The sequence below is a fragment of the Oryzias latipes genome, chromosome 2, assembly GCF_053564925.1.
Source record: "Oryzias latipes strain Hd-rR chromosome 2, Olatipes_Hd-rR_3.1".
Classification (NCBI taxonomy): Eukaryota; Metazoa; Chordata; class Actinopteri; order Beloniformes; family Adrianichthyidae; genus Oryzias; species Oryzias latipes.
The window spans coordinates 50,674,558-50,702,025 of record NC_136238.1 but is presented as its reverse complement, the minus strand read 5'-3'; the positions used below and the strand labels follow the sequence as shown (position 1 = coordinate 50,702,025).

Here is a 27,468-nt window from a genome sequence, read left to right as displayed (position 1 = left end):
GGCTGCTTTCCTGGCTGGGCTGGGGCGGCGCTCTCTTTCCCTCTGCGCCTCCCTGCTCTCTGGCTCTGGGGGCCTCGCGGCGGTCCTGCTGGCCCTGGCCTGGGTGGCGGTCTTGGTCGCCCGGGGGGCGGTTGTTCCCTGCCTGTTCCCGTGTGGCGCTGGGGGAATTCCGGCTGCCGCTGCTGCTGCGGCGGGGGTATGGGTGTGGGGGTGGCTGGGCGCTCCTCCTCCTTCTTTTCACATTCCACCATCCATTTTAGAAGAACATAAACACTCACCTGAGCACAGGTGTTAGCTCACCTTTGCACTAATAGTTTGCATGATTGAATGAATGAAAGATTTCACACTAGTTGGTTTAAAGGCATAGGTATGCGTTCGTGAACACTATCTGTTTTGTGTACATGTTGACATGTGGACATTTTTGCAGCTAGCAGGTGTGTTGATAATATTTGAGTGTGTGTGAACAGGCCCCGCCCTTTTTGTACTACATTTGAACCGTACCGTAACGATAAACAACCAGTAAACCTGTCTGCTCTATGCTGCTTCATGGTCTTACCCCCCTTCCCCTCCTATTATCACCCTCCTACCCCCCCCTCTCTCTAACGTCCCTCTCTCTTGTTCCCCTCTTTCCTTTTCCGTCCGGTCCAACACCAAAGATTTTCAAACATGATTGAAATTAATAAAGTTTGGCCTCAATTACAAAAGGGGTTTATTCAGACATACCTTTGGTTTGTCTGAAGATGAATAACCCCTCTTGTTAGAATAAAATATGTCCAACACAAGAGGCCCTCAGCTCTCATCTGTTTGCCTAGCTGTTGGACAGGACAAGTTAAAAAAAGAAAAAAAAAAAGAAAAAAAAAAAAAAAAAAAAAAAAAATAAAAGGACCGTCTCTGCATCCAAAGAAAGCAGGGCCTGATCCACAGTGTCTTCCACCCCATGGATGATATTTAACACTCTGCTAATATTGTGCAGCCCTGGCGACTTAAAACGTAACCATTCTGATCTCCATGGACAACACGAGGGAAAGTATTCTGTAGGGTTGGGCGATGTCCCTTAAATTGGCCGTTGACGATGTTTGCTGTCAACCATCGGGATGGACAATGACATCGTCGGGGGGGGGTATTTTTACATTTTTCGTTTTTATATAACTGCTATTCGTTATTTTGCTTTTTTCATTTTATTTCCCAACTAATGGTTAATCCGCGATGATCCAGTATAAACTGAGGGAAGTGACTTTAACAAAAAAAGTAACAAGCAAAATAGAAAAGAAGTAGTCCACTCCCGCACTTAACTAGCGAAGTGGACCGGCGGAGGGCGGATTTACAGCTATGGGAACGGGGGGGGGGTACATGAGCGGTATGTGTGGGAGATTTAAGACTGCGATCCGTCCCCCAGCTCTAGGGGTACGAGCTATCAAACTCAGAACCGGGTCTAAACGTGTGTCTGAGCACAGTTCGGATCGTCAGCACACACAGCGGTTTGAGCTTCAAAGCAGAAATGTCGCTCAGTCCTTAGAAAACATTCAAACGATCACGTGGATTTGTGTTTCCAGTCGTGTCCCGACTAAATAAAAGCTGATGTTATTCACAGCAAGCAGCACCACCCAAAGCTAATGTTGTTAGCCCGTGTTAGCATACTGCTAATCCTTCCTTCGTTCAGAAAAAGCACTGACCACACGGATTAAAATTCAAATGATGAGCGAACAGGTGTTTCATAATAACCGTAACATTAATAAAAGCACGTTTAGAAGATCATCTCGTATTTTACCGAGCTGACATGTCAATGTAAATAGCCGCTCGGCGCTGTTTAACATTGTTTTGTATTGAATTGTTACCTTCAATAAAGTTTGGAAAAAAAGCCGCTCGGCAGAAGTTGTATCCTCTTCCGGTTTTCAAACTGCGCATGTGCGAATACTGCGCGTGTGCGAATGATTTATTCCGACCGAAATTGTGACCTTAGTGAACGTTTTTATATTCTGAAAACATTTTTCTGGGCCCATGTACACGGTTGGATTCTAATCCGACCATTGATCCCATCAGGATATTTTGTACATGTAACCGCGGCTTATGGTGTCGACGCGCAACGTGGCGGGGGCGTGGCATCACGATGGTGGTCTCTCCATCGGGATGTCAGTCACCCATCACGATGGACGATGATATCGTCCATCGGCACAACCCTAGTATTCTGCAGACGCATAGCCAAAATGTTACATAGTATTTTAAGGTCAGAGTTTAGTAAACTTATAGGTCTCGTGTTTTCACATTTATTACTTGGCTTTCCTGGCTTAGGTAGTGGAATGATAAGGGCACCGGTCATAGATTTAGGAAGGGCTCCGTTATGAAATGACTCTTGAAGCATGTCTGACATTGGCTTTAGGATTTTATGTTGACATTTTTTATAAAAGTCTACCGGAAACCCGTCAGGTCCAGCCCTTTTTCCAGAACGTGTATTTTCTATGGCCTTTTCCATTTCCTCTACAGTTATATTATCTTCTAACTGCAATTAGAAATCCTCTGGGATGACAGGTATATGCAATCTGTCAAGAAATGCTTTTTGAGCTTCATGATTTACATTTTCAAAGAGTTATAAAGATTGGAGAAGAAGTTTTTAAATGCAGTATTTATTTCCTTTGGGTCCACCATTCTGCTCAGGCACTGCAGAGAGGCAGCTGCCTGTTGCAGCAGCTCCGGTTTGTTAGGACTTTCAGTGTCTTTTTGTCTTAAGTATTTATTTTAGTCTTGTTCTTTTTGTCTTTTGTCATTTATCTCTTACATGCTTCAGACATTACCATAGTCAACAGCATGGATTTTATTCGCTCCAAACTTTTGTGGCTACTTTTTTTGCTACTCTCGTCGCTCCTCGTAACTGAGGCTACGTTCACACTGCAGGGCTTAATGCTCAATTCAGATTTTTTGAAAAAATCTGATTTTTTTGCAAGACTGTTCACATTTCCAAGTAAATCCGAATTTTGTGATCTCCAGTGTGACCGTGACACGACCCAAACGAGACCCGCATGCGCATTCATGTTGTGTGTTATGGGGGAAGGAGAACGGTAAGAAAGGTTTCCCCAAGGATAAATGCTATTGACACTTTATTAACCCGTTTTGGAGAATGTGAGCGTCTGAACGGGGACATGAACCCCGAAGAAGGATCTGCCTTCGGCCCTGGAGAAGCCGGTCTCCCCCGCGCTTCTGACCACGGTCGGAAAGAGGAATAAGTGACGCAATAGAAAAAGATTGGATACGTATCGGATTCAGGCCGGCATACCCAAGTGGCCTGGGTCGGATTTGAAAAGATCGGATCTGTGTCGTTCAGACTGTCATGAAAAGATCGGAAATGGGTCGCATGGGGCAAAAAAATCTGAATTGGGTTGTTTCAGCCTGCAGTGTGAACGTAGCCTGAGTGTAACCCGCACTCTGGCAAGTCTTTTACACCCGTGATCAGCCGTTTGCTCTGAGCAGGCCCTTTCTGCCGCTGGGCTTTAGAAACGACATCCCAGAAGAAAGTTTGAAAAGACGGCGGGGATGCCGGGCTGGAGCCCGGCTCAAGGCAAAGAAGTGGAAACATAAGCCCGCTGTTCCGGCGATCATTACGGGGAATGTACGCTCTTTGGCTAACAAGACAGATGAGCTGGCAGCAACGATCAACACGCAGAGGGAATACCGGGAGAGCAGTTTATTGTGTTTCACTGAGACGTGGCTCCATCCACATCTCTCGGACCACAGTGTCGCTTTACCTGGCTTTGTGACCGTGCAGGCAGACAGAGACGTCACTGCATCCGGTAAGAAGAAAGGAGGGGGAATAATACTGTACATGAACGAGCGGTGGTGCAATCCAACACACGTTTGTGTCAAGGAGCGACTCTGTAACCTCAACGTTGAACTATTGGTGGTCGGATTGTGGCCTTACTATTTGCCACGGGAGTTTACATCCGCCATCGTGGTTACTGTTTACATTCCATCATCAGCTGATGCTGACGCTGTGACTGACGTCATCAACATCACCATCTCCCGGCTACAGGAACAACAACCAAACGCATTTTTAGTTATCACTGGGGACTGACCACAATCTTGTACTGCTTTCTCCAAAGTACATTCCTTTGGTCAGGAGATTGCCCCTGTCCAGAGGGAAGGTAAAAAAGTGGACTCAAAAGGATGAGGAGACCCTGCAGGACTGCTTCGAGTGCACAGACTGGGATGCTCTCTGTCTGCCCCACGGTGGGACATCAACAGCACGACTGACTGTATCAGGGAATACATTAAATTCTGTGAGAACACCATCATGCCCACGAGGACTGTCTGCTGTTACCCCAACAACAAACCGTGGATTACAAGAGACCTGAAGGCCCTTTTGAATGAGAAGAAGAGGCCTTCAGGTCAGGTGACAAGGAGTGTCTGAAAAGGGTGCAGCACTAGCTGAGAGACAATTCAATTCAATTTTATTTGCATAGCCCAAAATCACAATAGCAGTCGTCTCGATGGGCTTTGTATCGGTATTTCAAAAAGTGAAACATGAACTCAAAAGGATCATGAATACATAGAATTTAATAGAAAAATACTAAAATGAACTGACAAACTGACTATGCTATACTGGCATCCCTGCCCTTAGACCATGGCCGGCCCTCCCTATACGCGAATTACGCAGCCGCGTAGGGCCCCCGTCACCACCAGGGCCCCGAAGTGGCGAAAAAAATAAAATAAAAAAAGGCCCAAATCTGGCAACCCATTTCATAGAACATCCTACCAACGTGCGCTCTGAATGTTGTGCAAAAGAAAGTTGCCTGCACTTCAATGATTCCTCCCCCCCCCTTTCAACACCTGAACCAATCTGGCAACCCAAATAATAACGTTACGTCACTCTTAGCAACAATTGGTCAACATCATTGTCTGAGCCTGGCACAGTGTGCATTTACGAACGCATTTGTTTCAATAAAGTTGGAAAAAAGAAAAAAAAAACGAGTAAATTTTGTCACATTGATCAAAGCGACAACAAGATAACATCATGCCAGAGAGACTTTATCCATCAGGAGCTGGAAAAAGAGGAAGAACTCAAACATCAATCACAAGGTAAGTTTGGAGGATGATGGGGCCGTAATTTTTACATTATCCAGCATTTCTGTGCAGCTGCGCGATTTACGTAACATACTAATTGATCCAAGGTGAAGATTACACATAACGTCGTAATTTCCAATGAAAAACTTGAAAATAATTCTGATACCCAAGTTTCCAAGATGAGGTCGGACATGACCTTCCAAAACGGCGGAGAGCAGAGAAAAGTAAATAATGATGATGGTATGGTGGCTGAAAAATGTTTTAACTCACGTTATCATATCGTTTCATTGTTTTGCTAACACATATTTAGTGCGTTCTGCATTTTCTGGTTTATGTCAGTATAGAAACTGCTGTTTATCTGTTATAGACAGTCAGGTAGTCTGACTTTTTCAACATTGAATGGGTCTTAAAATCTTGCATTAGCATGAAATATGGAGAATGAAAACTGCCAAATACAAAATAGGAAATAAGGGTTCTCATTTATAAATGACAAACAAAATAAAATTTACTAATTTTAAAAATTATGAACATACAAAATAATAGATAAAGAAGTGTAAAAATGCTTATATTTCCATTTATACTCAAATTATTGTTCACATTTATTATTTATAAATGTGTACATTTATTTATTATTTGTAGATTTAGTTTTACATAATGATGATGTTTTGCACAGTTTCTTCCCAGTTGACAGTTTCTTCTGCTCTCAACAAGTATTGGAGGTGGTGCAGGATCCACATCCCAAGATGTTCCTGACATCACTGCAGATGGAATCTAAGGTCATTTTATTAGCTTGTAAAGTAATTTTGAAAAAAAACAGTGTCTGCATAACATCTTTTTTCATAAACTGCTGAAGAGTATGGAGCCCCAAACTGTTTCTAATTAAATAAATAAATATGATCTTCTGCTTATTCCTGTCAAAAAATAAATCTCTCATAAATATATAAAAAGATCATGAAATTGTGAAAAACCTGCACACAGGTTTTAAATGAGCCATTATATTATTAGTAGTATTCTGCTATAGTTTTTTATTAGCTTTATCATTGATTATTGTATAATAATAGTTCTTGTTTTTCTAGCTGCAGAAGAAACTGCTGTCACCACATCTTCTGTAGAAAGAGAAAATGTTGATGCTGCTGCTGGTAAGTTTAAAATCCACTCAATATGGAACCTATATCAAAATGATTGTTTCATTATTACTTGAAAAATAGTCATACATGTGCGCTCACACACACAAAAGTGAAGGCACTTCTTTCCAATATTCTGCTTCCAGCATCAGCAACTGTTATGTAGATTTGATTGGACTGTTTGACTTTTCACTGTTTCTTTTGTTGAAGTTCTGTATCTCATGTTCCAGAGGCTCCAAGAGAGGCGTGAATGGAAGAGGAGCCTACTGGATGCAAAATTCCACCAACCTCCAGTCCAGTTGGTCCAGCTGAATGACCAACCACATTCTCTGATCCAGTAACAATGGATTTGGTGCAGAGAAGTCCTTTTCAGACTGAGAAAGACTTTGACTTTCCAAAATGACCCTCATTGAGCTGTTGTTTTCTTTATGTTGGATTGTTTTATTCATATTTGATTTGCTATTAACAATTTAATAAGTTGGAGTTTTGTGAATGTCATTTCTTGAGTGCCTAATTTTACATTAAAATATATTTATATACATTTGTCATTCATATTTTTTTCTTTTCACTTTTAAAATTGGTTTGGCACCAATTAATGTACATCCAACATGCAGACAACACAATGTATTCAATTCTTCAGCAGCAACAATAATACATTCACAAAGTGTATTAATAGAGAGATCTCATTTGTAAAACAACAGTTGCGTTTTGTTGGTGCTGCTGATCAGTTAGAGGGCCCACAAATTACATTTCGCTTAGGGCCCCCGGAAGACCAGGGCCGGCCCTGCCTTAGACCCCCCTTCGCGGTAAGGAAAAACTCCCCAAAAAACGGATTCCTGAAAAAACGAAGAAACCTCAGGGGTGTCCACATGAAGGAGGGATCCTCCCCCAGGACGGACAGGCGATTTACCAGAACTCTTAGAGAAGAATTAACTTATCTAAATCTACAACTACATATTTAAAGTCCAGCAGACGAGCTTCATCCAGCCGTGGTTGGGGGGACAGTCAGGGGCGCGAGTCGAGCCGTTTTTTGTTTTTAATGTTAAAGCGCTTCGAGCTGCACGAAATGCTTGATTAGCGCTATTTTATAAATAAAGTTTGATTTGATTTGATCCAGGTCTTGATGTCTCTGATGCAGGCGTTCAGTTTCTCTATCTGGTCATTCTGGTCAGGCTTCATGGATAAATACAACTGTGTATCGTCGGCATAACAATGAAAATTAATGCTGTGTTTCCTGATTATGTTTCCTAGGGGTAGCATATAAAGCGTAAACAGGATCGGTCCCAAGACTGAGCCCTGTGGGACTCCATAGTTGACTCGAGTGCACTGAGAGGAATGGCCATTTACATTAACGAACTGATACCTATCAGACAGATAGGATTTAAACCACTGGAGAGCAGATCCTCTGATGCCTATGTCCTGCTCTAGTCTATGGAGTAAAATACCGTGGTCGATAGTCTAATATTTCAGATTTTACTATCGAAAAATGCAAGAAATCATCAGAGCTGAGAGAAACAGGAACATGTGGTTCTACTGAGCTCTGACTGCGAGTTAATTTAGCTATAGTGCTAAAAAGAAATCTTGGATTGTTTCCATTCTCTGATATTAAGGTTGAATAGTACTGGCTTCTAGCTCTACGCAGAGCTTTTTTATAATTTAATAGGCTATGTTTCCAGATATCCAGAGACTGCTCTGAACCGGAGCAGCGCCATTCTCTTTCCAACTTACGGATTTCTTGTTTAAGAGAACGAGTTTCAGCGTTAAACCACGGTGCTACTCGGTTTTGTCTGACAAACTTAGGTTTCAGGGGGGCAACAACATGGAGTGTACTCCTGAGGGCTTGTAAGGCATTATTAACAAAGTGGTCATTTATACTAGGACTGATACTATGGGAGCTGGACTCAGAGTGTTTTCTCAGAATATCACTAAGTACTGGCTGAACTGTGTGTTTAAACTCAGACACAGAACGGTCAGTTAAGATTCTTCTAAGCTGTTTCTTATTCACTGGGGCAGAAGGATGTTCTAATGTAAACTGGAAGGTAATCATAAAGTGATCAGAAATGATGGGGTTAAGAGGAAGGACACTCAGCTGGCTGATCTCTATCCCATGGGTTAGAACAAGGTCCAGGGTGTGCTTATGACAGTGAGTGGGTTCATTCACACTTTGGGTGAAACCAACATCATCTAATAAAGCTGCAAAAGCCTTTCCTAGACAGTCACTGGGGTCATCAACATGAATATTAAAATCCCCTAATATTATAATTTGATCAGAATCTAAGACAATAGTCGATAGGAAGTCGGAAAACTCAGTTAAAAATTCTGAATATGGGCCGGGGGGGCGATAAATAATTATGAGTAAAACAGGTTTTGGAGTTTTCCTGTTTGGGTGACTTAAAGACAATATGATGCTTTCAAATGAATTATAAGCATTTTTAACTTTAGGGCTGAGAAGTAAGCTAGACTGTGATATTACTGCCAAACCACCTCCTTTACCTGAAATCCTGGATTTCTGATAGTTATCATAAGTGGGGGGGGTTGCTTCATTCAATCTAACATAGTCATCCTGTTGGAGCCAAGTTTCTGTTAAGGCTAGAAGACTAAGGTTGTTATCAATGATTAACTCATTGACTAAGAGGGACTCGGAGGAAATGGATCGAATGTTTAATAAACCGCATTTAATGACATCATAATTCTGCTTGTGAGAACTGCCGTCTGTCACTTTAAGGTTTCTATGACGCGCTCCTTTCATTTATCTTTCAGCACATAAGCTAACGCTCGAACCTGCTTGACTTTCCCTGCATGGGTTTTGCACCAGCACTAAGGGAGGCTCAGAGGAGCGTTTTACACTGCTGCTCTGCGCCCGGGTCTCGTCTCTGGATTGTCAGGTTAACAGACTAAAGCTAGCAGAAATGTTTCTAGAAAGAAGAGCAGCACCGTCCCGGGTGGGATGGACGCCGTCTCTCCGCATGAGACCGGGCTTCCCCCAAAACGCGCTCCAGTTATCCACAAAACCAACGCCGTTTTCTGGGCACCATCTAGAAAGCCAGCGGATAAATGATGAAAAGTGTCTGTACATTTCATCACTGACTAAGTTCGGCAGGGGACCAGAGAAAATTACAGTGTCGGATAGGCCTGCACAATATACCGCAAATCTATCGCTATTGCAATATCCATTTCTGCAATATGCATATCGCAAAAGACGGCGAATATCGCAATAAATCGCGAACCCAAAATGTGTTAAAACAATCTTCTAGCAGCTTGAAGCATTTAACGAATCAAATAAATCCCTTTATGCTTGACCAATCAGATGGACGACTTCCCATTGTTGACCAATCAGATGGACGACTTCCCATTGTTGACCAATCAGATGGACGACTTCCCATTGTTGACCAATCAGATGGAGGCCTATTATGTTAGATGTTTGTCCCCCATGTCGATGAGGGTCATTTGGAGTATAATTTTTAAACTGTTGCAATGATTGGGAATGATGTTTTTGTTTATTTTTCTATTTGTTTATTTACCGCAAATTTATCGTTATCGCAATATTGATCACTAATATCGCATATCGCAAGTTTTCCTCATATCATGCAGCCCTAGTGTCAGACATCGTCTTAGCCAGTTTACACATTGAAGCTACGTTTAACTTAACCACCTCTGATTGTCTCCGTCGGGAGTCTCGGGTGCTCTAAGTCTTTGCGTTTAGCACTATGTTTCCTCCCAACCGGTACAAACTCCTGACTGTCTCCCGGCTGTTGGGAGGGCGCTGGGGTGCTAACTAAGTTGGCCCTGTTAGTGCGGCCCGCGCTACGAGTAACGACCTGGCTAGCCGGCTTAGCTTCCACTGTGCGGAGCCGCGCTTCTAACTGCTCCAGCCTGGCCTCCAAGTCTAACACAAGACTACACTTAACACACCTACCGCTATCTTCACTAAAGATAGTGAGGCAAGGAGGCAGGATCATCACTAAACATATGGCACATGGGGCAGGAGAGAGGAGGAGAAGCGGAAAGAGTGGTGGCCATGCTAGGTTCTAAGCTAAGGCTAGCGGTGTTTAGGTAAAGAGAAGTGGTCTATTTAGCAAAATGAGAAGTGAACAGCAAGCGGTTTAACAGTGGTGTATTCACTAATAAAAGGTACTAGATGTGAATATTAAACTAGATAACCCTTAGAGTAAGCAATACCAAACAAGAGAAGAGCAGTCAAACACGACTAGCACTGGAAAAGGCTCACCCGGAAATGACGTCACAGAAAACCTTCATCGTTCGCCGTTTGGTCTCCTGGATCATAGACTACTTGTCAGACAGGCCGCAGTTTGTCCGGTTGGGCGGTGTCCTGTCTGACGTTGTAACAAGCAGTGTGGGGGCCCCACAGGGAACTGTACTCTCTCCCTTCCTATTCACTTTGTACACCAGTGACAACTCAGAGTCTTGCCATCTTCAGAAGTTCTCTGATGACTCTGCTGTTGTTGGCTGCATTAATGGTGGGCGGGAGGAGGAGTACAGGGATCTTGTGGATAAATTCGTGAGATGGGCTGGAGCTAACAACCTGCTGCTGAATGTGGAAAAGACCAGAGAGATGGTGATGGACTTCAGGAAGAAACCACCAGCTTCCCAGCCTCTCAGTATCTTCGGCAGAGATGTGGCAGAGGTAGAGGAGTACAAGTACTGGGGAGTAACCATCAACCACAGACTGAGCTGGAAGAGCAACAGCACTGCTGTGTATAAGAAGGCCAGCAGCAGACTCCACTTCCTGAGGAGGCTAAGGTCCTTCAACGTGTGCAGCAGGATGGTTGAGATCTTTTACCAGTCTGTTGTGTGCTGTTCAAACTTTATCATTTTACACAACATACATTACTTGTGTAATCTACGACAGCAGCTACTTCCTGTTCCAAATAGCTGCTGTCGCCAAACTCCAATAGACCTCTATAGATAAATAGGCAGCTGTTACTCAGTCATTCTAAATAGACAGAATTACCATTCTTGCTGTGAAACATTTTTCCTAATATCTTGTTGCTAATCTTAGTTTTTTTCCATAATATTCTTTCTTTATTGCCAGTTATTCAAGTTGTAAACTGACCAATCAATCAGATGCCTCAGTAAAAGGTGTGGTGCCCGCTGGACCCACCTCTAATGTTTGATTGACAGCTTCTTCTGAGCAGCTTTCAGTGATGGGGGGGCGTGGACTTTGAACTAGCTTATCATGATTAACAACTGGTTGTTCTAAAAATGTGACTCAGACCGCCGGACTAATCTCTGTTGCCTGGCTCAAAATGGTGATTAGATTTGTTGTTGTTATTAGCTGCGTTTACACGGACAAAAGTAATCGGAAAGAATGCCTGATCGGAAGAAAAACAAGTCATGTAAACACGCCGTTCAGAATATTCTGTCCAGATCAGATTCGTTCGGATCAAAATTTCTTTCCGATGGAGACAGGTGGGTTATGCCGACTGTTGATCCGACAGACAGACAGACAGACAGACAGACAGACAGACAGACAGACAGACAGACAGACAGACAGACAGACAGACAGACAGACAGACAGACAGACAGACAGACAGACAGACAGACAGACAGACAGACAGACAGACAGACAGACAGACAGACAGACAGACAGACAGACAGACAGACAGACAGACAGACAGACAGACAGACAGACAGACAGACAGACAGACAGACAGACAGACAGACAGACAGACAGACAGACAGACAGACAACTTTATTTATCCATTTGGGAGGTTCCCGCATGGAAATTGACATCTCCATCGCATACAGCACTGGTTGACATACATATAGTAAAAAGGAAAAAGCAGCACAGTGACTAGAAAAATTCAAACAGCATATACAAAAAAAGGTCATTCAGGCCCTTTCCCTTTCCTTTTCCGTCTTCCTCCCCCCTCCTAAGTGGTGGTTAAAGAGTTTGATGGCACGGGGGACAAAGGAGTTCCTCAGTCTATTAGTGCTGCACCTTGGGAGGAGCAGCCTCTTGCTGAAGGTGCTTCTCTGGCTACTGATGGTCGTGTGCAGAGGGTGGGTGGTATTGTCCAGGATACCCCTTAGTTTTTTAGTGTCCTTCTCTCTGCCACAGTAGCCAGAGGGTCCAGCCTTGTGCCAACCACAGAGCCAGCCCGCCTGATCAGCTTCTCCAGCCTGGAGAAGTCTGTCTTTGAGGTGCTCCCCCCCCAGCACACCACAGCGTAGGTTATTACACTGGCGACCACAGACTGATAGAAGATCCCCAGGAGCTTCTTGCAGATGTTGAAGGATCTTAACCTCCTCAAGAAGTACATCCTGCTCTGGGCCTTCTTGTACAGCTGCCCCGTGTTGCTCGTCCAGTCCAGCTTGTTGTCCAGCCACAGCCCAAGATATTTATAGGTCTGCACGACCTCCACCTCCTCCACTCCTATCAGAACTGGTCTGGGGTTGGGTCTGTCCCTCCCTGGGTCTGTCACGCATAGACGGTGCAGTGCTCCATTTTTGAAACACATACAGGACTGATCGGCCGCTCTGCGCCACCGAACTGTGTCTCTGAGCAGAGCAGCTGGAGTGATAGCTCTGTGTTTGCGGACAGGCTGCTGTTATTCCCACATATTTACGTTTATAGGTTATAGGTTAGGTTATAGGTTATAGTTAGCCCACTCATAACCCTGACTTCTTCCGACTCTGTTCCACTACAAAAAAAGTACTGACCACACGGATTAAAAATAAAATGATGATCTAACAGGTGCTTCATTAATAATCATAACAATAATAAAGAACATTTAGAAGATTGTTTACACCGGGACTCATTTCCTCTTCCGGTATTTTCAACACTACTGCGCATGCCCTAATCATTTATTCTGACCAAAAGTGTCACCATGTGAACGTTTGTTCTAATCGGAAAAAGTCTTTCTGGACCCATGTGCACGGTTGAATTTAAATCCGACCGTTGATCCCATCAAGATATTTTGCCTATGTAACTGTGGCTATTGACAAAAAAGATTATATCAGGACATTATGTTGTTAGCTACGGTGTCTTTTACAGCTATTAAGAATTTTGGACCAATCATGATCTATATTTGAAAAAAAAAGTAATTGATTGACATACAGTTATCTTTGTTGTAGTAGGACAACAGGGTCATGAATAGTCAGTACAGAAAGTTTGGTGAAAATAGCTTCAGTATCTTCAGAGCTATTGAGCATCTTCTTTATGAGTCATATCTATTAAAATATAATCAAATACATACAATAAAATAAATATTGACTTTTTTCACAAAGTATTGATTGTAGCATGAATATGCTGACGAGTCATTATCATATAAATGTAGAAATTCATTTGTTTTTGAGAGATGATTGATTTTTACAGAATGTTCTTTCCTCAGATATTACACTTTGTTGACAACAGTCTCTTGGCAGTCGTCTCTCTGGCGCGTCTCCATTTACACCTCAAAAGATCATTTCTCATTAAAAGTCAGGGGAAAAAACACATTTTATTCTTTTTAAATGTATTTGTAGTTCATTCAGTTGTAGTGTGCTGTGATTCACAGCAGCAGATTCAAGCAGTTGAAATCACTGATTTGAGGTTGTAACTCTAATGAACACATGCAAATGCTAATTTATCAGTTGTGATTTTATTTGTCAAACTTTACAGCAGAAGATTTTCACACACAGATGCAGACTTTTGGTTTGCCACATTCTATTTTAAAAGTTCTCACATCAAATCTTTAAACTCGTCCATTTTGACAATTTTTTTACCATCTGAGCTGCCAGCATCACCTCCAGGCTAACACGCACACATAAACACACCCACCAACACCACCACAGGCAACTTTCTGACCCCCATTGATGGTCCCAGACCTCGGTCCTGGAGGGTATTTCTAAATAAAGTAAATACAATAACAGACATGTGAATGTAACTTTATTAGCAGCATATTCCTAACATAACACAGCTGGTGTCGTGCTGAAAAAAGCCTCAGAGACTGTGTCAAACATTTACTATAGATGCCTGCATCTTTACTGTCATTAATGACAAGAATCTAAAACATTATATTTGTTTTCAGATTGTTTTCCTTTTTATAATTTCATATAAAAATAATTGGAGACAGAATCAGGTTAACAGGACATTTTCTGTCAAATTTGAGCAAACAGTTATATAACATTAAATACCTTCTTGTACCATTTATGAATTGCTTATGTGCAATTTCATTTCCTTAAAAAAAAACAAAGAAAATCACTGTATTTAATTAAGCAAATGTGATGTACAGCGGGGAAAATAAGTATTGAACACATCAACATTTCTCTCAAAAAACATATTTCTAATCGAGCTATTGACATGAAATTTTCACCAGATGTCGGCATCAACCCAAGTAATGCACACATAGAAAGAAATCCAAACATTTATGTCCATAAATGAAGTTATGTGTAATAAAGTGAAATGGCACAGGGAATATGTATTGAACACGCTTACTGCAAATTTATTTAATACTTAGTCTAAAAACCTTTGTTGGTGATTCCAGCCTCAAGACGCCTCCTGTATGGAGAAACCAGTGGAATACATTGCTCAGGTGTGATTTTGGCCCATTCATCCACACAAACTGCCTTCAAATCTTCAAGGTTCCGGGGGTCTCTTCTGTGAACCCGGATCTTCAGTTCTTTCCAAAGATTTTCAATTGGATTCAAGTCTGGTGATTGACTGGGCCATTCTAGCAGCTTTCTTTTCTTTTTCTTCAACCAGTTGAGTGTTACCTTGGCTGTGTGCTTGGGATGGTTGTCTTGCTGAAAGACCCACCCTCTTTTCATCTTCAGCAGCCTGGCAGATGACAGCAGATTCTGATCAAGAATGTCTCCATACTTTTCTCCAGTCATTATTCCTTCAATGATATGAAGTCTACCAGTACCACATGCTGAAAAACAGCCCCACGCCATGATGCTCCCACCTCCAAACTGGACTGTTGGTATGGTGTTTTGGGGGTGATGTGCGGTGCCATTTGTCCTCCAAACATGTTGTGTCTTATGACATCCGAAGAGTTCAATTTTGGTCTCATCTGACCAGAGGATCTTCTCCCAGAATGTCATGGGTTTATCCAAATGTTGTGTGGCAAACTCCAAACGAGCTTCAACATGCTTCTTCTTCAAAAATGGAGTCTTGCGTGGTGTGCGTGCATGGAGGCCATGGCGGTTGAGTGCATTACTTCTTGTTTTCTTTGAAACAACGGTACCTGCTGATTCCAGGTCTTTCTGAAGCTCTCCACGAGTGGTCCTGGGCTGTTGGAGAACCCTTCTGATGATTGTTCTGACTCCTCTGTCTGAAATCTTGCGAGGACCACCTGGCCGTGGCAGGTTTTTGGTAATGCCGTGTTCTTTCCACTTCCGGATGATGGCCCCAATGGTACTCACTGGAACTTTCAGAAGTTTAGAAATGCGCCTGTAACCAATGCCTTCAGTGTGTTTTGCAACAATAAGGTTGCGTAGGTCTTTGGACAGCTCTTTGCTTTTACCCATCATGCAATGCTTCTTGTCTAACACCTTGCTGGTGAGAAACCTTTTTAAAAGGCATCAATCAGGACTATACCAGCTGATATTACTTTGCACTGATAGGGGGCAGGTTAACCTTCTGAATACTGACAAACTCCAGCTGCTTTCTTGGCTTGCCAGACCTTTTTACCCCTCCTTTTCTTCATGTGTTCAATACTTATTCCCTGTGCCATTTCACTTTATTACACATAACTTCATTTATGGACATAAATGTTTGGATTTCTTTCTATGTGTGCTTTACTTGGGTTGATGCCGACATCTGGTGAAAATTTCGTGTCAATAGCTCGATTAGAAATATGTTTTTTGAGAGAAATGTTGACGTGTTCAATACTTATTTTCCCCGCTCTAATTGACTTTTTTGTTTTGTTTTATTTTCTGTCTTTTTAAACTATGCATTTCAACATTTCTGTAATGTGTAAATTTTTTTATTGCTTTGACTGGAATTCTTGAAATAAATTAAAAAAATAATAATTATAATCAGAAATATTATTTTCTATCTTTAACTGGTTCAGACTACAAGTCATTGACTGAAACAGCTCTCTTTATAGGGGGCAGGTGTAGAGGACAGTTTTATACTGTTGTGCTAAAGAAAACAAGAAACGTATTTTAAAACATGAAAAGTTTTTCATTGTGCATATTCTGAATGAGTCTATTTAAAATTGTATTGGTACTTAAAAATACATAAAGTCAAAATAACATATAAAAAGGCCTCTACTTGTGTTTTTGCAGTCCTCCCCCAGTGTTGGATGACTAAAGAGGAAGATCTCTGCATCCAACAGAAGATCTTCAGAGTGGAACAGGAAGAAGCAGAACCTCCACAGATTAAAGAGGAACAGGAAGAACCAGAACCTCCACAGATTAAAGGGGAACCAGGGGAACTCTGCATCAGTCTGGATGAAGATCAGCTTGATCTTAAGCAGGAGACTGATACCTTGATGGAGATTCCTCCTTATGAGGAAGATGAGAACAGTGAAGCAGATCTAAACAATCAGCAGAGCTTTAATGTAACTGATAGTCAGGATGAAGAAGGAAACCAACATGAAGAATCAACATCAACTACAGATGAAGAGACAGAATCAACATCAACTACAGATGGAGAGACAGAATCACAGAACAGAGATCAGAGGAAGAGAAGAGATAGAAGTCATGTCCAAAGTGTGGATGGCTCTCATATGTCAGCAGGTCAGTGTGACTCTGATGTTAGAAAAAATCCCTTTAAGACATATCTTGGTAAGAAATACAGACAATCTCCAAAAGAAGAGAAACTTTCTTCTATCAAGTCTGGTAAAAACTCAATAATTAGTAACCCGTCTGACTACATAGAAACTGGGTCTGATGAAAGATGTTATATCTGTAAAGAATGTGGTAAAAGCTTTGGTAACAAATCTCAGTTCAGAATTCACACAAGAATCCATACAGAAGATGAGAGATTTACTTGTAAAGAATGTGAGAAAAGATTTAGTCGCAGATCTAGTCTCAAAAGACACATGAGAATTCACACAGGAGAAAAGCCTTTTTCTTGTAAAGAATGTGATACAGGTTTTGGTTGCAGATCTAATCTTAACGCACACATGAGAATTCACACAGGAGAAAAGCCTTTTTCTTGTAAAAAATGTAGAAAGAGTTTTCATAATGGTTTTGGTCTCAGGTTACACATGAGAACTCACACAGGAGAAAAGCCTTTTTCTTGCAAAGAATGTGATTCAAGTTTTAGTCGCAGATTTAATCTCAAAAGACACATGAGAATTCACACAGGAGAAAAGCCTTTTTCTTGTAAAGAATGTGATACAGGTTTTGGTTGCAGATCTAATCTTAACGCACACATGAGAATTCACACAGGAGAAAAGCCTTTTTCTTGTAAAAAATGTAGTAAGAGTTTTAATCAAATATCTCATCTCAAAACACACATGAGAATTCACACAGGAGAAAAGCCTTTTTCTTGTATAAAATGTAGTAAGACTTTTAATCAAAAATCTTCTCTCAAATCACACATGAGGACTCACACAGGAGATGAGCCTTTTTCTTGTTAAGAATGTGATAAAGGTTTTAGTTTCAGATATAGTCTTAAGACACACATGAGGACTCACACAGGAGAAAGGCCTTGTTCTTGTAAAAAATGTAAAAAAAGTTTACATCAAATATCTAATCTCAAAAGACATGAGAACTCACAAGACTTTCTCTTCACAAACAATGTACTAAAGGAGTTAGTGTAAACTCTAAATTCTAAACTTTTCTGATAAGAGGTGGATACCTCAACCTCTGCACCACAGTCAAATACTTTATTTTACAGGAGGGAAAAATCTGATGGCCTCCATACCATATTGATGAAGTAACTTCATTAGAGGGAGGTACAAGTGAGTATTTAATGTGTAGAAATGAAGTTTTCTACTAATTTATTGTTATAATATGATATTCTTACTTTCTAGGATTTTTTTTTAGGTTTTTATCTTCTCTACATCAAAAGCAAAAAAAGTAATGGATCAATACATTTGAACCTTTGTGAAATGATATTAGACAAAGAGTTTTACTGCTGACAAATATGTCCAACTTTTACAAAATGAATTGTTTTAGATGTACCTGCAAATAGAAATGAGTTGTTTGTTTCGAGTCATTAGAGCTAATTCTTGAATGTCTTCATTATGGTTGAAATTATACATCTTTAATTCTAACACTTTTAATGTGATCAGTGAACATTTAATATGTATATATAAACACAAAGTAGTGACTGCAGTATATACTTTGTTAGGTCAAGTAATAGGGGTGTAACGGTACACGTAGTTGTACCAAACCGTTTCGGAATGGCACTTTCGGTTCGGTTCACCTTTGTTTCGTTTTTACATTTTATTTGTTTTTTTGTTTTTGTTTCTCCCAATGTATTAACTTTTCGCCAAAAGGGAACTAATGTTAACTGCGAGTTTTCGCCAAGACGCCATTAGGTGACGGACAGTTAGCATGTCAACTATAGCACTATGGCTAATGCAGACGTGAGACCAGAACTTGAGGACCCACCATCTCCTTACGCTCTCCTGTGTGGGAACACTTTTGATTTGTTGTTAGCATCCATGAAGGGAAAAAACAGTTGGATAAGTCGAACACCGTGGGCCGACATTGTTTCACGAAGATCGCGAATTGGGAAGAACCAATGAGACCAGCTAGAAGCATATTGCAAAATTGGCAAAGAGGTATATCTCCATTTCTGCAACCTCTGTCCAGATTGAGAGGTTTTTTTTGCTAATGTGGGGAGAACGTTACCGCTAAAAGATCTCTCCTCGTTCCTGAAAATGTTGACAAACTAATCTGAAAAACTGAATATTAAACTGAAACTTAACTCAGCAAAATCAAAGATAGGACAAAAGCGAGATTTGACCCAACGCATGCAAAAACATGCGTTTAGCAAATGCCAAAAAAAAAAAACGTTTTTGAGAGCAAAAAAAGTAAAGCAGAATAAAAAAATTATGAAAAAGCAAATATTTAATATTTTCACTTGCAACTTAAAAAGTTAGTTTTGTGTGCAACGTGGTGGCAGAAATGTCACTCCATATTTCTCAAGGTTTTTTCCATCTGCGACGACACGGTGAGATGAGAGGACATCAGTGTGCTTCTGGAACACATACAGAAATAGGAACTTGGCACGAATCGACACTGAAGGAGTATTCTAAAGATTTTTAAACAGTTGTGTTTAAAAGAGAGATCCTGATGAGGTGAAGATTGTTTTTCATTTTTAATAGAGTTAGCAAGCTAACGAGCTAGCATGCTAGCACATGATGAAGCCAAGAGGAGAGAGGTTGCTTATATTTCTGTAATAACTTCAATTTGTATAGAAATGTATGTTTTTATATCTTATTCTTTATTATGTTGCAGCTTAATCTTTATTGTGAAGTGAACTCATTTTGAACTCTCAAAACTTATTCTCCTGTGACAGTTCTTTTAGTTTATGGCTGCAGCGGCAAACCTGCCCCCTGCAAACCCCTGTGAAAGAAATGTGATGTTCTTTGTGCAAATATGGGAGTTTTGCAGAGAAGCAATAAATATGCCATAGACTACATTTCAACCCAGATGGGCTGAAGTTCTAATCCCTGGGAAACTGTCCAGATTCATGTTCTCATGTGGAGGTTGGAGCTGACCTCTGCCCTAATGCCTGTGATGGAGCTTTAGGTTATCCAGGAATGAAGACCAAATGGGGAATCTTTTGATCCGTGCACCGAGTGCGCCTTCGTATCTGGTCCGACGTCAAGGAGGAGCGAATCCAGAGGGTGCAACTCCCACTATTGGTCGGTGAAAGAAGGCGGGGCATCTGGCGGCGAATCAGAGCGTTCATGGGAGGAGATTCGGCCGCCATGATGTGTCCAGGAGAGGAGATTCATCAACTATTGATAAGAGTTTGCACGGAGGAATTCCTTTGTTCTCAGCTTGGCTGCGAGATAAATCACATGTAACTTTTTGCGTTTTGCAGGCTTCGTAACTCTGAGAACCCAGATGATCTGTTTTGATGTGTTCTAGAACTATTGTTAGTGAAATAAAACTTTGTGTATTTTCATCTGTTCGAATTCTGGTTTTCTTCTCCCGACTCCTGAACACGCATGGAAGAGATCTGCAAAGCGAACCGATTTCTTTCCTACAATTTTTCTGTATTTACTTTAAGGAAAAATTCAATTTGAAATGTATGATTTCCTTGTTAATTAATATTGAGAATGTTCTAGATATTATTTTTTTTAAGTTGATGCAAGTATAGGAAATGGAGTTGGCTAACTGCCTGCATCCTGCATACTGCATCCTGGGAATGCAGTAAAAGATTTTATATTGACCCGGCGGCAGCTGTTCACCTAAATCTGCAATAAATCGGCCTAATCTACAGCGGTGAACAAACCATCACAAGAAATGTTTAGATTCATTTCCTAACTTTTGTAAACCATATTTGTGTGTGTGTGTTTGTACCCCTTACCCTTTAGAAATGAATGTCACATGTTGTATGTTAGGAAACGCCCAGATTCTAATAAATGTTGGAGCAGAGCTTTGCAAAACTCAGAGCAAACTAGTGCGTTGTCTGAGTACAAGCTTTACTTTGCTCTCCAAGTGAAAGGAATTCCTCGAGTCCGCATCCTTTCTTTCGGCATACATATAACTGAGAAATGTTTGATTAGGTTTGGACCCAACACCCGTGAATATCTTTCACTACAGCAGGAACGCCAGAAATGTCTGAGACCAAGAAGACATGTCATGGCTGGAGATGTCGTCCTCCTTGTGGACAGTTCTTCCCCTCACAACTCTTGGCTTATGGGGAAAGTGGTGGAAACGATAGCAGACTCCAGTGGGACGGTGAGAAGAGGGTTAGGGTGGTCGAACATCCACATGTTTTCTTTGTCTGATGGTAAAGATGAGTCACAAGTTTCAATACATTGATGAGCTTCTTTGTGTTTACAGAAAGACAAAGGCTTCTGAATGGTGAGTGGAACACTCTAGTGTTCTAGATTCTACACATCTGTCTCTTTATTTTTCTTCTGGATGCAGACAGATGGATGAAGCTTCAGTTAACAAAGCATTGATGTCTTTGTGACTCTTCATGCTTGAACATCCAGATGTTTGGCTGGATGTTTGTTTTCCCTTGGCTGCTCTTTTAAATCTCTATTTTAGCACGTCTGAAGTCCCCTTGGCTTGGAAACGTGCAAAAGTTGTACCTCTTCACAAAAGAGGGAATTCTAATGACATGAGCAATTATAGACCAATCTCAATCATCAACAGTATTGTCAAAGTATATGAAAAAATTATCTTTAATCAACTTTCGGAATACCTAGCACTTAATAATATACTATCTCCTTTCCAATCCGGTTTTCGAAAGCATTTCTCCACAACTTCAGCCTTGTTAAAATTTACCAATGATATTTTCTCTGGTTTTGATAATAACATGTTAACTGGTGCCTTATTTATTGATCTTACCAAAGCTTTTGACATGGTAGATCACTATCTGTTACAGGACAAACTTCATTCAATTGGCCTTGATAGATCCTCACTCCTTTGGTTCAACTCATACCTTCATCATCGTCAGCAGTGTGTGCTTTTTAATGGCAGCTATTCCAACTTTCTAAGCGTAGACAAAGGCGTTCCACAAGGTTCCTCACTCGGTCCCCTCTTATTTTCTATTTTCATTAATGACCTTCCGACTAAATGCATCTACAGCAATATTCAACTTTATGCCGATGATACTGTCATTTATTCTTCTAAATCTAACATTGTTGACATTCAGCATTCAATTCAACATGATTTTAATTCTGTTCAATTGTGGTTACAATCCAATAAGCTTCTACTCAACAAATCTAAATCCTATTTTATGTTGTTTCAAAAAAGACTACGTCCTGTAGCTGCAAGTGAAATACATTTAACTTACCTGGATGTCACTTAATTCAGTAGCAGAAAAGTTCAAATACCTTGGTTTGTGGCTTGACTCCTCTCTCTCTTTTAGTGCCCATATACAGTCCATTGTCCACAAAATTTCGTATCGTTAAAAATTACTTTATCTATCAATCAATTGTTTTAGTCTCTCAGTCAGGAAGAAAATCATTTCACAACTGATTATCCCAACTTTAGATTATGGTGACATCATTTATCAAAACACTACTCTCACTAACCTCCGTCCACTAAACGTTATTTATAACAGCTTGTGTCGGTTTATTCTTCGTTGTCCGTTTAGAACTCACCACTGTCTTATGTTTCAGCAACTGTCCTGGCTTCCCCTATCCTCTCGACGTCAACTTCACTGGCTATTGTTCATTTTCAAATGTATTAACCTCAGCTATCCAGACTATCTCAAACAATATCTAATTCCTTTTCAGTCTTCTTATAATTTACGTCATGCAGATCAAATCTTTTTTGTTGTTCCAAGAGTTAAAAAAGAAATTGGAAAGTATTCATTTAATTATAAGGCACCCTCCGACTGGAACAATCTTCCTCTATCCATTCGCTCTTTAACCTCATTCTTTGCATTTAAAAATGCCTGTTTAGTTCATCCTCAACACTCATGTAACTGTTTTTGATTTAATTTGATTTCTTTTTCTGCTTTTTATTTATTATTTTATTTCCTTACCTTTAATTAATTGCTATTAGGTGCATTAAATGCCTATGTTTGTGTGTGTGTGTGTGTGTGTGTGTGTGTGTGTGTGTGTGTGCCTGTTTGTTGTCTTGTAAATTTTAAGTTCTTTTTCGTCTTGTTTTGATATATGTAAAACTTGCTCAGCTGTATCTGTCGGTTATTTGCCTGTTTTGTTGTATTTTGAGGACCCCCTTGAAAACGAGCTGACACATCTCAAGGGGCTTATCCTCTAAACAAATACAAATTGAAATTGATTAAGAACATCATCTGACCTGATTGTCTCTTTTTCTAAGGTGTGGCTGCAGGTGGAGGGGCAGCTCAGTATGCTGAGTCAAAGCTTTCAATAAAAAGCAGTGACTTAAATACAGTTTAAAATTCACATTCTGGTGATTTGATTGGGATTTCTATCCAGAGCGAATAATGTTGTCTTTATTAAAGATTGAAGAGGGTAACCAAACACCAACCGTCTCTGTTACAAATGAGACCAACCCTCAGACTGCTGAGTGAATCTAGAAAGGACCAAAGAAGTGGATTTTCTGTCTTCCTGCAGACTAAAGGTCAACAGTGTTTGATGACTTCCATCACAAAGAGATTCTTCTGGAGGTTTCTCTGCTGGATGGAAATGTTGAAAATCATCTCAACACTTTGGGAGACTTTGGGAGTAAAACCATCATCTGTTGGTTGGTGAAGATGGAAGCAAAGATACAACAATTGAACTAAAACATCTAGAAGAAACTCAAGTTTCATCTGTTTTCTAGGACAGTGAAACAGTTGAAACGTGAACCTGTTTCAAAGCATACAACTTTATTCCTTTAAAAATTTTTTTATCATGTTAACAATCGTCCATGCATCTCCAGAACCTTCTAACCTCCTTTAGGGTCATGGAGCTGCTGCTGCCAGACCAGCTGATATGGACTATATGTACATGTTCAATGTCGGACCGCTCCGTCACTTCCTGTTTAGAGAGTCTATACTAGAACTGCTTCCATGAAAACATCGGATTCTATAGAATTGACTCCATGTTTTCTGGAGCTTCTTAAAGTCACAATGACTGACTTTGGGCTCAAGGACATCAGGAGATCATAACTCAGGGGTAGAGCAGTAGTCCTGATCAGAACATCCATAGTCTGTTCTTTTGTTTGGTTGTTCTGTTCCCAGACAGCAGGAAGTGAGTAGTGGTGTCCTTCAAGAAGAACAGGGACAGCCTCCTTCTAAACGCCTGCATCCATCAGGATTTGACCAAAAAGCAAGTGATCTCATTGAAAACCAAAGACCCACTTCTTCCATGACTCAGCATCTTTGGTGAAAAGGTGGAAGCTGAAGGAGTTCAAGTAGCTGATGATCGTAGCTTGATGTGCTGTCCTCTCAAACTTCAAACACACACAAATCAACATGCAAGGGAAAAATCTGATAATGGTCGGTTCTTCTCTGGCTTTCAGCATTTAGCTGTAAGTGGAAGTAACTCAGTGGTCCTGATTTAAACCTGAAACATGTCCACCAGGTCTATGCATAGAGCCCATTGGGTGAGGGTGGGGTTCACCTTGAGCGGGGGGTCGGTCAGTTACACCCAGGAACAGTGTAGAAGCATCAGTTAACCTGTGAAGCATGTGTTTGGACTGTTGGAGGAGGCTGGTTCCACACCCAGGAGAACATGCTTAGACCATCCAGAAACTGGGATTTGAACCAGGGCCTGGGTGCTGACCACTCCACCACTGTGCAGCCCCACCTACATGTGATTTAGATGAGCTAAAGATGAATCTACATTTCACTTCTGATCACAGGAGGTTCAGACGTCACCGGCAGTCCCAGAGTTCCAGCTGAAGACCCTCTGAACTCGTCTTCATCAAGATCTGAAGCTGAAGACGAAGAGTGAGCTGCTGCAGAACAGGAAGTCTGTCATGTTCCAACAATCTCTACTAATGCAACTTCTTTATTTGCACATCTGCTGGAAAAGCACAACAACTTTGCTGCCTTAAAGAGAAAAGAAGAAACTCGTGTTTGACATTAAGAGTTTTTTCTTTCTTTACAACATTTAGGAAAAAACTAACAAAAAACAAAAAGTGTGAACATTTGAACAACTTTGCACATTTGTACATTTCTTTTTGTGGTCAAACTATAAGCTTTAGCAGTGACTGTGGTGGAGCGGTCAACCTCTGACTCTGAGGTCACAGGTTTGATTCCCGCCTTGCTCGCCCATGTGTCGAAGTGTCCTTGGACCAGACGCTAAACCTCAGCCTGTGGTGGAAGGTTGGCGCCAGAGTTGATGGCAGTGGAGCCGCCACCAGCGTGTGACTGTAAAGTATAGGGAAGTACTTTCTACCTTCAAGGAAGTAGACACCATTTTTGTACTTTATTAAAGTACAAGAAGTGCCATATACTATATATATATATATATAGTATTATATACAGTGTTGTGAGGAAGTCTCTGCCCATCTTCCAGATTTCTTGTTTTTTCCATGTTTTCACACTTCAATGTTTCTCTCATCAAACACATTTAAGTCAAAGACAATAAAAGTCAGTTTTGTATTCAGGGAGAACAAAGATAATTGCCCTCTAAAGCTGGAGTTTGGTTGGGCCTCCTCCAGCAGCACTCCAGCATGTGTGGTAGTCTCTCCCAGCACTTTGGAGGACTTGTGGCCCACTCCTCTTTGCAGCATTGTTGTAATTCACAGACATTGGAGGGTTTTGGAGCATACCTGCCTTTTTAAGGTCACGCCACAGCATCTCAATGGGATCCAGGTCAGGACTTTGACCAGGCCGCTTCAAAGTCTTCATTTTGTTCCCCGGTGGATTTGCTGGAATGTTTTCAGGAGTCCATGTTTGTTCAAATGGAAGTTGAAAACTGCATTTTAGTGTTTCTTGTGCTGTCTGGGACTCATTTAAATGTGTTTGACCATAGGAAACATTGAAACAATAGAAATCTTGAACACCACTTTCTGTTTACAGGTCAGGCCTGACCTTCATTAAGAAGCTTTTTCTGCTACTTTGACTACTTTTGAAATGTTTGTATGCCATGTTTAGGTATTGTGTCTGACTGGAATGTTTCACTTTCATTAAGGTCCACAGCAGCAGCATCACTGACTGCAGGGACCAGATTGTTTTCACAGTGGAACCATTTCAGTGCCTCTCAGAATGGGACCCCCCCCCCGCCGCATCCTGGAAAGGTCACCAAAACGTGCACACACCTGGGATAAATTGCAAATGAATTTTCCACAAAGTCAACGTCACCCCCCCGAAGACGATGACATCACGGCCAGCGATCCCGTGGCACGCGGAGCAAACAAGTAGGAAGGCGGGCCTTAGGCTACGTTCACACTGCAGGGCTTAATGCTCAATTCAGATTTTTTGAAAAAATTCGATTTTTTTCAAACTTTTGTGATCTCCAGTGTGAAATGACCCAGAAGTGACCCGCATGCGCAGAAGAGTACTCAATGGTGAACGACGTCACTGTTGTTTGTTGAGCCAACGTGAACATGGATGTCAACAGCAGTGTTGTCAACAGTGGAGCTCTTCTTTCAGTTTTACATTTATTTTCACAAAGGAGCAGCACAATTACAATCTTCTCATTTTAAGAAGGCATTGGAGTCGGGATCGTCTGTACCCACTGTAGTGGAATGGGGATGTGTGTGTGTGTGTGTGTGTAAGTGACGGAAGAGCGCGTGCAGCGGTGGAGAATGGGGGGGGGGCGCATTCAGGTTGTGTGTTCTGAAGGAGGACAGTAAGAAAAGAAGGTTTCCCCCAGAATAAATGCTATGGACTCTTTATTAACCCGCTCTGGAGAATCTAAAGGTCCAAACAGGGAGGAGGAGGAGGATCCCCCTTGGGTCCCCCGCGCTTCTGACCACGGTCGGAAAGGGGAGAAAGGAAAGAAAATTCATCGCAGGAAAGGTTCAACACCACGCTCTGCCATTTAGCTGGAAATGTTTTCAAAAACCGCCCAGTTGCAATAAGAGCCCTGGAGTTTGACCTGAATAGAGCGATCAGCCCAAATATTAATCCAATCGGTGACCTGCTTCCCTTCCACTGACTGGTCTCAGCAGCATCGTCCACCATGGTTGATGTTTACGTTCTCGTTCCCGCCTACTTCAACGCAGAATGATGACGTTTGTAGCGTATCGATGACGTACGGGTCGGATTCATGCGGCCTGGCCGTTCAGACGGAGGTCGCATTTCAAAAGATGGGATACGTATCGGATTCAGGACCACATACCCAAGTGGGCTGGGTCACATTTGAACAGATCGGATCTGTATCGTTCAGACTGTCATGAAAAGATGGGAATCGGGTCGTTTCAGCCTGCAGTGTGAACGTAGCCTTTTGCTTCCAGACCCACAACAAACTAACAGCTGCTTCCTAAAACCTAATAATTAATGACTAATGATAGTTGTCATCCATAAATTAATATCATTTATTGGGTTTACTGGATTTAAAGAAAAATAAATGAAGAGAAAGGAATCTGCATCAAAGTGAATTTGTTTCCATCTTAACTTAACTCTGGTGTTTTACAGACAGAAAAGTCTATTCAAGGTTGTGGAAAATGGACAAAAGATCAAAGGAAACATCACGCTCATAAAGAATAAAAATAACTAAATGAATATCCTGTCTGGAACATTCCATGTATAAAGTAAAATGTTTTGTTAAAAAAAACAATGTTGTTCCATAATGAGGAAATAAAACACTTTATGTTCTTCATTTGTTATTTA

General features: G+C 41.2%; 1 protein-coding gene and 1 long non-coding RNA gene across 11 annotated transcripts in view; one reads left to right on the top strand and one right to left on the bottom strand.

Annotated features, from left to right (window-relative positions):
- LOC144989196 (uncharacterized) overlaps positions 1-27,457 on the top strand; it is a 42,001-nt gene extending 14,544 nt beyond the window's left edge. Inside the window, exons 3-7 of one of the 10 annotated variants that reach the window (XR_013653341.1) lie at positions 16,413-16,865; positions 20,862-20,999; positions 21,105-21,125; positions 24,549-26,051; positions 26,154-27,457. Coding sequence is in view for 9 of the 10 variants with exons in the window: in XM_078941390.1 (XP_078797516.1) it covers positions 16,413-16,865; positions 20,862-20,999; positions 21,105-21,125; positions 24,549-24,640 (704 nt within the window). In the remaining variant the exon portion in view is untranslated. Of the gene's footprint in view, positions 1-16,412; positions 16,866-17,973; positions 18,038-18,109; positions 20,767-20,861; positions 23,029-24,548 lie in introns of those variants that run through there. The other 9 variants (XM_078941390.1, XM_078941394.1, XM_078941384.1 and 6 more) reach the window with 9 other exon arrangements.
- LOC144989566 (uncharacterized) overlaps positions 1-27,468 on the bottom strand; it is a 368,718-nt gene that overhangs the window by 258,968 nt on the left and 82,282 nt on the right. The window lies entirely within an intron of this gene.